Below are 15,722 nucleotides of genomic sequence, written 5' to 3' on the forward strand. Positions count from 1 at the left end.
AAGAAAAACAGTTGAGGCCAGGTGCTGTGGCTCATGCCTGTAATCCCAGCACTGGAGGCTGAGGTGGGTGGATCACTTGAGGTCAGGAGTTAGAGACCAGCCTGGCCAACATGGCAAAACCCCATCTCTACTAAAAATATAAAAATTAGCCAGGCGTGCTGGTGCATGCCTGTAGTCCCAGCTACTCGGGAAGCTGAGGCAGGAGAATCACTTGAACCCAGGAGGCATAGGTTGCAATGAGCCGAGATCACACCGCTGTACCCCAACCTGGGCAACAGAGCAAGACTCTATCTCAAAAAAAAAAAAAGGAAGAAAAGAAAAGACAAACAGTTGAGTTTTCCATTTTAGTGCTGAAAAACTTGTCTGAAAATCAGTAACTTGGACTAGAACACTGGTGTGATGAGTTGTTATGACAAAGGCCAAACTGCTGCCATGATAGGGCATACTTAAAATTTAGGAGAAAGAAAATACTGAGAAAACATGACCCATTAGAACAAAAAATAACAAAAATAATGTAGATAGAGACTTACATTTATTTTTCTGGTAACATTAGACTTAAGCTATGCAAATTTGAACTGAGAAACATTTCTCAGAATGTCTCAAATGAGATATGAGAATGGATCTCTTGAATGCAATGTGATCTCCAGGAAAGAAAAGTTGTGGCCTAGATCCAAATAGTTGTGGCCTAGATCCCACACTGTGGCATAACAAGTTATCTTTTGTTTACATTTCTAGGAAAATTCTGTTTGAAGATTTCCGGTCCTGGCTTTCTGATATTTCTAAAATTGACCTGGAATCAACCATTGACATGTCCTGTGCTAAATATGAATTCACCGGTAAGGAAGATAAAGGCCTGGTGTCTATAAGATTTAAAGGCTTTAACTCAACATTAATGGAGAGATGGTATCTGTGTACCAAAACACTCGACTGAATGTGCCTGCAAAGCATCCGGATCTTCCTGATAAAGACCCCCAGTTCATAGACAGAAATACCCACCTTATTGGAAGGCATAAGCAGTGATTCTTTCAGAATACGATGAAAGCTACTGACCATATTTTCAGCAAAATCCCCGTAACATACATACACACCAACTGTATATACAATATCAAGAAATTCAGAGTGATATATAAACTCTATTCTTAGACTTCCTAAGGAACAACCATCTCCTTCAATGCCATTCTCCCTTCTCTTTTTTATTTTGAAGGCAATAAGTGAATGCATTCTTAAAGGAAAAAAAATCAAACAATATTGCAGGTATATGATGTAAACCAAGATAGCCTTCTTCACCTTCTCCCTGCTCCCTCTTCTCTTCAGAGGTACCCATTGTCACCAGTTTGGGGTGCATCCTTCCATTTCTCTTTCTGAGCATATAAATGGTTTTTTTTGGATACAAGCTTGGTTTTTCACCCAGAAGGAAAAGGTTTTTTCTTTTTTAAATTTTACTAAATAATCCTTTGAGTGTACTCTCATACACTGTTCTGGAAGTATAGATGGCTCACAACTTTTAGAGGATGACTTGGTGATACATAGGAAAAACCATATCGCATATCCTCATTTACCGCCATGTCATTTCTTTTTTGGGTTTTTTTTTTTTTTTTTTTTTTTTTTTTTGGTTTGTTGGTTCGTTTTGAGACAGAGTCTCCCTCTGTCGCCCAGGCTGGAATGCAGTGGCGCGATCTCGGCCCACTGCATCCTCCACCTCCCAGGTTAAAGTGATTCTCCTGCCTCAGCCTCCTGAGTAGCTGGGATTACAGGCATATGCCACAACGCCTGGCTAATTTTTGTATTTTTAGTAGAGATGGAGTTTCACCAGTTGGCTAGGCTGGTCTCGAACTCCTGACCTCAAATGATCCACCTGCCTTTGCCTCCTAAAATAGTGGGATTACAGGTGTGAGCCACCATACCAGTATCATTTTTTTTTTTTTTTTTTTTTTTACTTTGAAGTAATTTCAAACTTGGAGAAAAGTGGCAAGCATAGTACAAATAATTTATTTTTTCCTATTTTACTTGAGATTAAGTTGTTGGCATGATGTTCTATGACCCCTGGATACTTCAGTAATTTCTACAAGGACATTCTCCTACATGATAATCATAAACTATCAGAATCAGAAAATTTACGTTGATGCCTTATTCCACATCAATGGATTATCTAATCCTCAGGCTCCATTCAGGCTTCATTATTTGGTCCTTCATTATTTGGTCCTAGCAAAAGGACCCAGTCCAGGATTGCACGTTGCATTTAGTTATAATATTGTCTCTTCAGCCTCCCTCAATCTAGAACAGCCCCTCCATCTTTCCTGGACTTTCATGATCTTTATGCTTTTGAAGATGTACAGATGAGTTATTTTGGAAAACTTCCTTCAGTTTGGGATTGTCTGATGTTTTCTCATGATTAGATTCAGGCCATATATTTTTGGCAGGATTACAGAAATTAATACTGTGTTCTTTTCACTGTATCAGGTGGTGCATGGTTTCAATGTGTCACATTATTAGTGATATTAACTTGGATCACTTGATTAATGTGGTGGCTGACATCAGGTTTTTCCACTGTTCTTTTTCCCTATCAGTATGTATTTTGTGGGGAGATACTTTAAGATTATGTAAATATCCCATTTCTCATCAAAGTTTGATTTGCTTATTTCAGCATTCTCTGATGTTTCTTGCTAAATTATTACCATGAAGGTTGCCAGATGGTGATTTTATAACACAATCATTTCTCTACATTTATTGTCATTCCACTCTAGAGAAGACCTTTCTCCCGATTTATTTATTCATTCATTTGTTTATATTGGTATGGATTTATGGATTGCTGTTTGTGTAATGAGCTGTTATCAGTTACTATCATTATATTGATGCTCATACTGTCCCTGATTTATCAAGGAGAACCCCGTCAAACTGACTTCTGCGTCCTTTTGCTATGTCCCCATCATTCTTTTTTTTTTCTTACTTTCTGCAAAACAAGATTTTCCAAACTTATCTTTGTATTTTCCATGCCAGCGTCCTAGAATGACCTGGAGTTGACCATTCTTCCAAAGAATCCTGGTTCCTTTTAGTGAAGAAAGATACTTAAGAATCAAGATCTGGACTCTTAAGTGTCTTTGCTATTAGGGTGTCACTGCTCCCAGACCCTTTCAGTTTGAAGAGGTGGTGAATACACATGTGGATGCACACACATACATTTACATTTGGAATGTGTTTCTTTTTTTTTTTTTTAAGACTGTCTCTCACTCTGTTGCCCAGGCTGGAATACAGTGACGTGATCTTGGCTCACTGCAACCTCTGCCTCCTGGGTTCAAGCGATTCCCCTACCTCAGCCTCCTGAGTAGCTGGGATTACAGGCGTGCACCACCATGCCCTGCTAATTTTTGTATTTTTAGTAGAGATGGGGTTTTGCCATGTTGGCCAGGCTGGTCTCCAACCCCTAACCTCAGATGATCTGCCTGCCTTGGCCTCCCAAAGTGCTGGGATTACAGGCGTGAGCCACCGTGCTCGGACTGTATTTGTATATATAGATATATAAAACTATAGATATAGGAAACTGCATTCCCATTGATTCCTCGAGTTCCACTTGAACACCACAGGGTTCATTCTAGATTTCTGCATTTCCATATTTGTAACTCCCTTCTTGAACAGTGAGAAACCTGGTTCCCATTATCTTCAATGTATTTATTTATTTATTGAAACAATCCCTCCATGTGTAATTGTTGCGGTTCACCATAGCCTTCCCTCCCTCTCAGCCTGCACAGATGCCCATCTTGCTAGCCCCACAACATGACTTTTAGAAGTTTCCCTCAAGAAATTAATGAGAACAAGTGCAAAAGATCCTTGTACAATAATGTTCATTAAATTAGTCTTTATTAGTAGCCAAGAAATAGAAACAACTTAATTAACAAATAGAAAAATCTATTAAGGGGGGAAGGAGGTAAGTTCATAATCCATATAGTAGAATAACTACAGCCATTAAAAGTGATACCAAGTGTGTATATTGATAGGGAAAGATACTTGCCATGTAATTTAAAAAGCAGGCCACAAATAGCCACTGTTGGATGCTATTTTTCTTTAAAGTAAATACATATATGTAGAAAAAATACTGGAAGATTATATGTAAAAATATTGTTAGTGATTATATCTGGATCTATCTAATTATGTGCTCTTTATTTGTAGAGTTTTCTATATTGACTTATTTGTTTACTTATAAAAGAGGAGAAATTGTCATTTTAAAGCTGGAGGACATTTAAAGCTGGAGCTGACATTACAATTGAATGTCAAATGGACTGATATTAAATGCAGAGTCAGGTGTCAGCTGGTCGCTATCTGCAGGGATCTAAGGTGTCCATTAAACTATTGCAGATGCCCTGCTGTGCCATGATGATGAGCTGGAAGGACGCCGGATCGCCTTCATCCTGTACCTGGTTCCTCCCTGGGACAGGAGCCTGGGTGGTACCCTGGACCTGTACAGCATTGATGGTAAGATAAGTGCATGCACTTCACCACCAATGGCCACTTCTGAGTTAAAGCTGAGTTGATTCAGTATCATGTTTTTATATACAATGTCTGTACTCCTCAAAGGAAGTGGAAGCTATTTATTATAGTAACTACCTCAAGAGGAATAAATGCCAGCCCTGACAACCACCTCTTTAAGTTGGACTTAAAAATGACTCCAGAGATCAATTAGAATCCATTTAAGATGAGAAATAGTCAGACCGAGCTTCTGAATACTGACTGTGGAAGGGTGGAGTGCATATAAGGCTGCCTGTGGCTATGAATCTGCCAGGACCAGTCCATTTGACAGAAAGTCTAGGTTTTTTTGAATGTCTAGCACCAGAAGTTGACCCCAGGAAACTTTGAGAACTTATTCCAGCCGTTCTCAATAATAGATGGATGGTCTAGTAAGAACAGATGCCATGTAGTCAGACTCGCAAGTATGAGTGAAACAGATGGAAAGGGTGGTATTTCAGGGTCTGAAGGGCACATCTAGATGCCCTCAGAAGTTTGGAAATTGTCAAGAGTAAAATGAGGCAGGCTGGAAGTGGTTAATGATAATTTATGGATGTGTTCTTTCCTGATGCAGAACACTTTCAGCCGAAGCAGATTGTCAAGTCTCTTATCCCTTCGTGGAACAAACTGGTTTTCTTTGAAGTATCTCCTGTGTCCTTTCACCAGGTAAAGATTGTAAGCCACATATAGACTACCAAGGATTATGTTTTTTAATCACCCATTATCCAAACATGACAGCTTCCTGTTAGACTTGTTATCTAATGTTTTAATGCTTAGCATGGAGGACCCTGAAATTAATGTGCATTGGTGGTAATCCCCCTATTCTTCATGTTGATGTGCTACTGGGCTTCTCCTTTCAGGTGTCTGAAGTCCTGTCTGAAGAAAAGTCACGTTTGTCTATAAGTGGCTGGTTTCATGGTCCATCGTTGACTAGGCCTCCCAACTACTTTGAACCCCCCATACCTCGGAGCCCTCACATCCCACAAGATGTAAGAAGAATTGCTGATATCCTTATCTTAGGAGCTATAGCATATCATTTGTTTCTCCAATTTTAAAATTAATGAAACTGGACCTTGAGCTTGCCCCTTTCCACTTTTCTTTTTTTTCTTCCTTTTTTTTTGAGACAGTCTTGCTCCGTCACCCAGGCTGGAGTGCAGTAGTGCGATCTTGGCTCACTACAACCTCCACCTGTTGGGGTTCAAGCGATTCTCCTGCCTCAACCTCCTGAGTAGCTGGGATTACAGGTGCCCACCACCATGCCTGGCTAATTTTCATATTTTTAGTAGAGAAAGGGTTTCACCATGTTGGCCAGGCTGATCTCGAACTCCTGACCTCAAATGATCCACCCACCTTGGCCTCCCAAAGTGCTGGGATTACAGGTGTGAGCCACTGCACCCGGCCTCCACTTTTCTTAAGTAAACTTTTGATAGTGTCTTTCTCAAGCAGAGTTTTCCAGTACTTTAATAAGAGAAACTTATAAAGTGAGGATTTGCATGTGTTTTATTAGTGTGAAATGATGTAAGAGCAAAAGCAATAGGAATTAACTCATATTTTGCATCTGCTGCCTCTTCGTAAGCATGAGATTTTGTATGATTGGATCAACCCTACTTATCTGGACATGGATTACCAAGTTCAAATTCAAGAAGAGTTTGAAGAAAGTTCTGAAATTCTCCTGAAGGAGTTTCTTAAGGTAAGCTTAGCATATGTTGTTCTGAATATTTTGTTTGGCATGCAGTTTTGCTTCCTGAATGGGTGAATAGGCATCACTGGGAAGTTTTTGTTTTGTTCCTGATTAGAATGTTTATGTCATTCCCTTCTTCAAATGAAATACAGAAATGATGATAACAGTAACATTAGTATCAGCGGTATGCTTAGTGGGTTAAGAATCCTTTGGATATTCCCCAGTTCTCTAGCGTCTTAAACACACACACACACAGAAGCTTCCACCCTGAGGAGTTGTGTGTAGTTACCTTTCTATTCATCTAACAAATATGGTGCTTATTACTTTTAAAAATAGATTACTAATAGATCAATATCTGTTGATGAACGTTTGACAGTGATGAGGTAGCTTGTTATAGTGGAAAGAGATTAGAAATCAGAAGACTGGCTGGGCACAGTGGCTCATGCCTGTGATCTCAGCACTTTGGGAGGCCGAGGTGGGCAGATAACCTGAGGTCAGGAGTTCAAGACCAGCCTGGCCAACATTGTGAAACCCCATCTCTACTAAAAAAAAATACAAAAATTAGCTGGGCATGGTGGCATGCACCTGTAATTCCAGCTACTCGGGAGGCTGAGATAGGAGAATCACTTGAACCTGGGATGCAGAGGTTGCAGTGAGCTGAGATTGCACCATTGCACTCCAGCCTGGGTGACGGAGTGAGACTCCGTCTCAAAAAAAAAAAAAAAAAGAAGAAAAGAAATCAGAAGACTTATTCTCATGCCCTGGCTCTGTGGTTTTACTAACCTGGGCAGATCACTAAATCACTCTGGGTATTTATTTTGTCTTCAGTTAAACTGGGATTCATACCTGCCTTGTCTTCCTCATAGAGCTGTTGTGAGGGCCAATAAGATAACTTTTGCTGGCATGGCACTTTACAGTTGACTGTGGATCCCATGGAGCCATGGTCCTAAGAGCTATTCCTCCATGAAGAAAGGTTGAGAGACTCTACATCCTGTCTCTCTCTAGGAATTTTATAGCTGACATTAGCATATTAAGGTTTTGAGAAGTATTATAGTAAATAAACTGAATACGCTATTCAATTCAGTTTACCTAAACCATGCTATGGGATCTTTCCTTTTTCATGCATTTATAACTGATAGGACTGCTTGGGAAACTGCATTAAACAAATAAATGGAAAGCCTCTTGTGGAGAATATTTTAATGAATTAACCAGCTTCTTGTGTCATACCTAACTTTTTGAATTTAGAATGGTTATTAAATTAGGGGCCCAGAGAATCGGAATTGTTATACAGAGATTGTCACGGTAATGAACTTGACTGTAATGCAGTTTAATTTTTTATCCTCAAAACATCTTGTGAGTTGTATTATGGTCTGTATTATGATCCTCATTTTATAAATGCAGCAGTTTGGGAGGTTGAGCAGATTGACGTAAGGTATATAACTACTTAAGAGAATGAGCCACAATGGCACTCAGGTCTCTTGGCTAAAGCAAGCCAATGATGTATCCAGTCTTCATCCTGGCTTTACCACAGCAGGAGTAGGGGATCTTGTATGAAAGGAGTGAGAGTTGGCCAGGCGCGGTGGCTGACGCCTGTACTCAACCCTTTGGGAATCCAAGGCGGACAGATCACCTGAGGGTCGGGAATTCGAGACCAGCCAACATGGAGAAACCCCATCTCTACTAAAAAAAAAATTAGCCAGGCATGGTGGTGCATGCCTATAATCCCAGCTACTTGGGAGGCTGAGGCAGGAGAATCGCTTGAACCCAGGAGGTGGAGGTTGTGGTGGGCCGAGATCACGCCATTGCACTGCAGCCTGGGCAACAAGAGTGAAACTCCGTCTCAAAAAAAAAGGAATGAGAGTCAACTGCACCTTTTAGGAATCAGCCAGATTGATGTTTGGCAGAGCTGCTGTACCTGCCAAACCAGTGTGGGGTAATAGGGAGATCTGCTGACTGCTTCTTTATTTGCTCATTTTCTAGCCTGAGAAATTCATGAAAGTCTGTGAGGCCTTGGAGCATGGAGATGTGGAATGGAGCAGCCGAGGTCCACCTAACAAAAGGTAGAACCCGTCATCTGAGATATTTGCTTCTACATTCAGCACCTATAACATTTTTTTATAACTAGTAAAATGACAAAAAGCCTAAAGGAAAAATAGACTGAGGTGATGACAGGCAATTCATGAAAGAAAATCAAATAACCAACAGGAAAAAATATACAATCATGCACCAATGCTCACACCCAATAATAGGACATTTGCCCTAATGATGTTTTGTTCTCAGGGACATCCAGTAGCAGGATGTCCTAACAAAATCCTAACAAAATCTCACTATTGTAATAACTTGTGCTTTAGTAAGCTGTGCCAAGATTTAGGAAAAGAGGTACAAAGCTAATGATCAGCTTTTATTCTATGAGTCATTTTACATCTGTGGCTTTGATGAACAACTTGACATTGCTGTTTTTCAGGTTTTATGAGAAAGCTGAGGAGAGTAAGCTTCCTGAGATATTGAAGGAGTGCATGAAGTTATTTCACTCTGAGGCACTATTCTTACTGCTCTCCAACTTCACCGGCCTGAAGCTTCATTTCTTGGCCCCTTCGGAAGAAGATGAGATGAATGATAAAAAAGAGGCAGAAGCCGCTGATATCACTGAAGAAGGGACTAGCCATAGTCCTCCTGAGCCAGAGAATAATCAGACAGCCATCAGCAACAACAGCCAACAGAGCAATGAGCAGACAGACCCAGAGCCAGAGGAAAATGAGACAAAGAAAGGTAAGCTGTTTTTAGGATTTGTCCTTACTTACCATTAACCATTCACCATTCAAACATGTATTCATTCAACAAACATTTATTGAGCATCTACTGTGCCCTAAGCCCTATTTCAGGAACTGAAGAACAAAACAGACAAGGTCTCTGGTCTTTGGGAGCTTACATTCTAGTAGAAGAAGACAGAGATTAAATGTACACACGAACAACAAGAAAACGCCAAGTAATGATAAGTGCTGTGCAAAACATTGTAATAGGGTTATATGACAAGAAATGACTGAGTAGGCCAGGTGCGGTGGCTTACACCTATAATCGCAGCACTTTGGGAGGCTGAGGCAGGCAGATCACCTGAGGCCAGGAGTTCGAGACCAGCCTGACCAACATGGTGAAACCCCGTCTCTACTAAAAATACAAAAAAAAAAAAAAAAATTTGCCAGGCATGGTGGTGAACGCCTGTAATCCAAGCTACTTGGGAGGCTGAGGCAGAAGAATCACTTGAACCGGGGAAGAGGAGGTTGCAGTGAGTCGAGATTGCACCATTGCACTCCAGCCTGGGCAACAGAGCGAGACTACATCTCAAAGGAAAAAAAAAAAAAGAAAAAGAAATGACTGAGTAGCCTCTTAGCTACTTAGCGAATAGGTGATCTAGAAAAGTCTCTCTGAGGAGTGCCATTTAAGCTTAGATCTGAATATAACAGCCTAAGAACATTGCTTGAATTTGGATAAACAAGTAGAAGGAAATTATTACAAGTAGAAGTTTAATCATCTGCCAACAAGATGGAGAAGAGAAAAATACAAGAAATTTAAGAGGTAATACTCCTGTGAAAATATTGGCACCATTAACCAAGTAGCGACAAATTCAGCTTAGATGTTTCAGCACTTATTACTATGTCAGTGAGAACATCTGTCACCCAGTTTACCATTCCCTGCTTCCACTCAAATTTCTTGAGAACCCTGTGCAGTTAGGAGAGCAAAGACAAGGGGTGGATACTTGTGGAAACAAAATCAGTGGTTTGAGATGCCAACTGAAAGCAACGTAACTCATTCTGTGGCCTTCCAAAACCGACTGAACAGTCACTTTGGCCACTGCAGATATTTAGTAAAACCAGACCCAGGTGGCTTTTTCTGTGCTATCTTAATACACAGGGTAGCCTTTCTTTGAAAGATTAGTTTTCCGTGTTAATTGATAGGGGCATTTATGCCCAGACCCTAAGAGGAACCAGAATCAGTGTCCATGGAGTCTCAGTCTCAAAGGGATTTTTTAAAAAACTTATCCACTTCTGTTTGTTTGTTTGTTTGTTTTGAGACACGGTCTTGCACTGTCACCCAGGCTGGAGTGCAGTGGTGCAATCACAGCTCACTGCAGCCTTGACCTCCTAGGCTCAAGCGATCCTCCTGCCTTAGTATCCCAAGTAGCTGGGATCACAGGCATGTGCCACCACACCCAGCTAATTTTCTTGATTTTTTTTTTTGTAAGGATAGGATCTTGCCATGTTGCTCAGGTTGGTCTCAAACCCCTAGGCTCAAGTAATCCTCCCACCTTGTCCTCCCAAAGTGCAGTGATTACAAGCGTGAGCCATCACATCTGGCCAAAACTTGTCCAGTTCTATTCCTTTTTTGGTTTCATTTTTACGGGAACCTGCAACTTGGGATAAAATCTATATGGGCAGCCAAAAGATGCTTTGTTCCATTGTTGAGCACCTACTGTATACAAGGGGCCCTGGATGAAAGCAGAGTAGGGAATACAAAAGTGAATGAGAAGAGTCACTGTTTACAAAGTTTACCATCTTGAAGAAAAGCTATAAAGCTTGGCAAAAGCTATCAAATTGCTGGGCATATGATAGCAGTGCTAAACATTGGCATAGCTAGGGCACATCTAGTGAGATAACATTACAGACCTGATAACTTTAAGATGATTTTAAAAAATAAAAATACGTTAATTTCAGAATGTTTAGAAAACAAGAAAAAGGAAAATAATCATCTACAAGTGGCCATATTAGCATTTGGAATATATCCTTCCACTTTTTTTGCTATGTAGACATATATATGTATACACATATGGGAGGTATATTTTTACACATGTATTTTTAATGAGATTATACCATATATATTGTTCTGTATTTTTTCCACTTAATATTTCATAAACCTCTTTCTGATCCTTTTACATCCTTTATAACAATAGAACAGGTTTGCACACCCTCCTCACTTAGGAAACCTTCCACCAAAGCAGTTTTGCTTTTTTTGTTTTGTTTTGGTTTGGTTTGGTTTGGTTTGGTTTGGTTTGGTTTGGTTTCGAGACAGTCTTGCTCTGTTGCCAGGCTGGAGTGCAGTGGCATGATCTCGGCTCACTGCTACCTCCGCCTTCCGGGTTCAAGCGATTCTCCTGCCTCAGCCTCCTGAGTAGCTGGGACTACAGGCGCATGCCACCACGCCCAGCTAATGTTTTGTATTTTCAGTAGAGATGGGGTTTCACCGTGTTAGCCAGGATGGTCTCCATCTCCTGACCTCATGATCCGCCCACCCTGGCCTCCCAAAGTGCTGGGATTACAGGAGTGAGCCACCGCGCCTGGCCACCAAAGCAGTTTTACATGTTTTACGTTGCATTTCTAGAAGCTTTTATTTCAAGAATGTATGCCACAATTAAGTTTTGAAAAACACTGTTCTCTAGTATAATTTTTAATGCTTGCAATCTATTGGATCAGATGACCTTAACCAGTCCTGTGTTGAGAATTTAGATTTTTTCCAGTTCTTCACTGTCATAATAAAGACGCATCCATTGTGTCTTCAGAATGCTTCTCAGAAGTACAGGTGATACATCAAAGACTGCTCAAAATTTTAAGGCAGTTGCCAAATTGCCTCCCCAAAACTTGTGTCAGTCTGCACTCCCACCAGCATTGTACATGATGATGTTTTCATTCTTCCTAGCAAACTGTTATATTTTCTTTTCCAACTTGCTTATTCTTTAGGTGAAAATGGCATTCGCCTATCATTGACTAATGGTGCATGGTTGTATATTTTTCCCTATTGGTTACCTGATTTTTTTTCATGAGTTGCCTGTCATTACCTCAGTGTGTTTTTCCTTTGGGCTTTTTGTCATTTTATCAGTTAATTAAAAAAAGTTACATATAGGAGTATTAACCCTCTTTTTTTTTTGAGGCGGACTCTCGCTCTGTCACCCAGGCTGGAGTACAGTGGTGTGATCTCAGCTCACTGCAACCTCTGCCTCCCAGGTTCAAGCGATTCTCATGCTTCAGCCTCCTAAATAGCTGGGATTACAGGCACACGCCACCATGCCCAGCTAATATTTTCATATTTTTAGTAGAAACGGGGTTTTGTCATATTGGCCAGGCTGGTCTTGAACTCCTGACCTCAGGTGATCTGCCTGCCTCAGAGGAGTATTAACCTTCTGTTTAACAGATTGTAATAGTTCATTTTTAAATTTTGTTCAGCATGGTTTAAATTTTATAAAATATTTTAGTAATCAGGTCTATCTTTGCCTTTCCTGGTTTCTACTTTAGGTAATAACATGCCGAAAAATCTCTAAGGTTAGATAAAATAATATTCATGTTTTATTTTTTATTTTTTTGCAACCTCTTTTCCATCTGAAATTTATTATTATAGAGAGAAATCAAAATTCAACTTTTTGTTTTTTGTTTTTTGTTTTTTTGAGATGGGAGTTTCTACTCTTGTTGCCCAGGCTGGAGTGCAATGGCACAATCTCGGCTCACCACAACCTCTGCCACCCAGGTTCAAGCAACTCTCCTGCCTTAGCCTCCCGGGTAGCTGGTATTACAGGCATGCACTACCACGCCTGGCTAATTTTGTATTTGTAGTAGAGATGGGGTTTCTCCATGTTGGTCAGGCTGGTGTCAAACTCCCGACCTCAGGTGATCTGTCCACCTCAGCCTCCCAAAGTGCTGGGATTACAGGCATGAGCCACTGTGCCCGGCCCAAAATTCAACTTTTGTATCCCAAAATAGAGCTGGTAATTCCTGACAATCTTTTATAAGGCTGGATTGGTAGAACAGCACTTCAATCAAAGGTTTGTGAGAATGGTTTCCCTGTGTTGCTGTATCATTCCTAATTAGCATTCCCTTGCAATCTAACAGTTCTATCAAGGTTATTTTTTAAAGTTTCTCATCTTTTTTTTTTTCCTTAGAATCAAGTGTTCCCACATGCCAAGGGGAACTGAGGCGTTGGAAGACCGGTCACTACACTTTAATTCATGACCACAGCAAGGCTGAATTTGCCCTAGACTTAATTCTCTACTGTGGCTGTGAAGGTAAGAGGGAGGAAAGCAAGCGGTGGATTATTCCCCATAGGAGGGGCAGTCTCTTCTGAGGGACCCTTTCCAGCTGAACCAATTCATAAGTAATTTGCCTAGTTCAGAATCTCACATCATGGGATCTCAAAGTCGAAGGGATTTTAGGGGTGATGAATTCCAGTCTCCCAGCTCAAAATAGGATTTATATCTGTGACTAGGGAATGGGGAGATGGACCACACCATAATTTTCCCCTAAGTGTGCTCCCAGAGCTATAGATTTTATGTAATTGCCCTTCTGGGAATATTTAGCATTTAATTCTCTCTTAATTTTCTTATTCAAAGTTTATTGAAATAAGTCTGCATTTCAGGTCAGCTGTCTCAGGAAATTAGGCATTTAGGGGAAGGCAATCCATGATTAAACTAGATGATAAGTTCAAGCTCATAAGTCATAGAACCAGTTACTGCTGAACTCCCAGATCCCCTTCTGTTAAGCAGCATGGGATCAGTGATTTAAGTAGATGGTGCAACTCTTTCAATAGGAGCTTTCTGAATGCTATTTGTTTTTCTCTTGTAAGGCTGGGAGCCAGAATATGGCGGTTTTACTTCTTACATTGCCAAAGGTGAAGATGAAGAGGTAAGTTTCTTCTGATAGCAAACTATCCTTTTTAGTTATTGAGAATGCTTTCATTTTTCAGAGACCCAATTTTTATGACCTTCTACCAGTGTCTTTAGCTAATAAATCTCTGCCAGGCAGTGGTTCTAATTTCTAGTAGAAAATACTCAGGATGGAATAAAGATGCTAAAGGATACTCAGTAAGCATTTATTTTACCCTCCTGAGAAATTCCAAATTAAGAGCCATGTGGTGCATTCCCACAAATCTTACAATGTAGTAAGAAATACATGTAATAGGTAAGTACCTTTCTAGGTATATGCTGGAATAGGGCTTGTTGGAAATGGCTTGACAGCCACCCCTAGTAAATGTTCATTCAGAGGACCCCTCTATCCCCAGATTAAGTGCTTGATATGGAAACCATCTGTTCCATGGTTAATCGTCCAAGATTTGAGAATAAGTTCTGTGTTCTGATGTGTCACTGTATTTGTCTTTTTCAGCTGCTAACAGTGAATCCAGAAAGCAATTCTTTGGCATTGGTCTACAGAGATAGAGAGACTCTGAAATTTGTCAAGCACATTAACCACCGAAGCCTGGAACAAAAGAAAACCTTCCCAAACAGAACAGGTTTCTGGGACTTTTCATTCATCTATTATGAGTGACAGCACTGGGCAAAGCTGAACAAAAACATGACCCTTCGTAATTACTGGGAAGTCTGGAAGAGCTAAGCGTGGAGTCAAGGAGAACTACATGGTAGCTTGCCTGACAGTGTTCTTAAAACTGGTTGTCTTTTCCTAGGACTCATAATGATTGTACTCAACCGAGACCTTGAGCTTGGAGCTATGTACTTATCTCTTGATTAAAAAAAAAAAAAAAAAAAAAAGTTGGCTTTTTTTTTTTTTAACATTGAGTCCTTCTTTTTCCATATTGGCTTCTTCAGTGAATTTTTAACTTCATTTTTTTTTTATTGAGGTAAAATATTTATAACATAAAACTGACCAGCTTACCCATTTTTAAATACGCAATTCAGTGGATTAAGTACATTTTCATTGTTGTCCAGCCATCACCATCATCCATCTCCAGAACTTTTCCATCTTCCCAAATTCTGTGCCCATTGAACAATAACTCCCCACCTCCCCTTCCCCTAGCAACAGCCATACTTTTTGTCTCTATCATCAACTTCACTACTCATATTTCTCATATAAGTGGAATCATACAGTATTTGTCCTTTTGTGACTGGTTTCACTTAGCATAAAGTCTTTAAGATTCATCCATGTTTCCAGTGTTTTAGTTTTTTTAGAAAAACTCGTAAGTGATTGCAGCCGGGCGTGATGGCTCACGCCTGTAATCCCAGTAATTTGGGAGGCCAAGGCAGGTGGATCACCTGAGATCGGGAGTTCAAGACCAGCCTGACAAACATGGAGAAACCCCGTCTCTACTAAAAATACAAAATTAGCTGGGCGTGGTGGCACATGCCTGTAATCCCAGCTACTCAGGAGGCTGGGGCAGGAGAATTGGTTGAACCCAGGAGGCGGAAGTTGCAGTGAGCCGAGATTGTGCCATTGCACTCCAGCCTGGGCAACAAGAGTGAAACTCTGTCTCAAAAAAAAAAAGAAGAAAAAAACATAAATGATTGCAGAATTTTGTTCTTCTCAATCATGCTGGTTTAGAAAATTATGGAGCCTTACATCCTGATCATACTGGGCCTTAGAATTCTGACACAGTGAGTCATCACATTTCCTCCCACTGCCTGTGGCCTTGTTCCACCATGACTCTCACAGTACAGTGTAGGCTTAGTGTAGTGTTACTCCCTTGGACAGGGTCTGGCCTACCATCACATGCCCCAAGAAACTTCTGGTTGGTAGAGAAGATAGGCTGCTTACTGCCATGTGTAGTCACTTCCAAG

At 40.5% G+C, this 15,722-nt stretch overlaps 1 protein-coding gene across 2 annotated transcripts in view; it reads left to right on the forward strand.

The window, feature by feature from the left end:
- OGFOD1 (2-oxoglutarate and iron dependent oxygenase domain containing 1) overlaps nucleotides 1-14,699 on the forward strand; it is a 25,221-nt gene extending 10,522 nt beyond the window's left edge. For both annotated transcript variants that reach the window (XM_054455224.2, XM_063654299.1), the window contains 10 exons: nucleotides 736-836; nucleotides 4,351-4,467; nucleotides 5,072-5,163; nucleotides 5,358-5,486; nucleotides 6,074-6,187; nucleotides 8,159-8,238; nucleotides 8,643-8,947; nucleotides 13,101-13,223; nucleotides 13,781-13,839; nucleotides 14,317-14,699. In XM_054455224.2, the coding sequence (XP_054311199.2) occupies nucleotides 736-836; nucleotides 4,351-4,467; nucleotides 5,072-5,163; nucleotides 5,358-5,486; nucleotides 6,074-6,187; nucleotides 8,159-8,238; nucleotides 8,643-8,947; nucleotides 13,101-13,223; nucleotides 13,781-13,839; nucleotides 14,317-14,478 (1,282 nt within the window). In that variant the 3' untranslated portion in view covers nucleotides 14,479-14,699. The remainder of the gene's footprint in view (nucleotides 1-735; nucleotides 837-4,350; nucleotides 4,468-5,071; nucleotides 5,164-5,357; nucleotides 5,487-6,073; nucleotides 6,188-8,158; nucleotides 8,239-8,642; nucleotides 8,948-13,100; nucleotides 13,224-13,780; nucleotides 13,840-14,316) is intronic.
- The last annotated feature ends 1,023 nt before the right edge of the window (nucleotides 14,700-15,722 follow it).

The sequence above is a fragment of the Pongo pygmaeus genome, chromosome 18, assembly GCF_028885625.2.
Source record: "Pongo pygmaeus isolate AG05252 chromosome 18, NHGRI_mPonPyg2-v2.0_pri, whole genome shotgun sequence".
Taxonomy (NCBI): domain Eukaryota; kingdom Metazoa; phylum Chordata; class Mammalia; order Primates; family Hominidae; genus Pongo; species Pongo pygmaeus.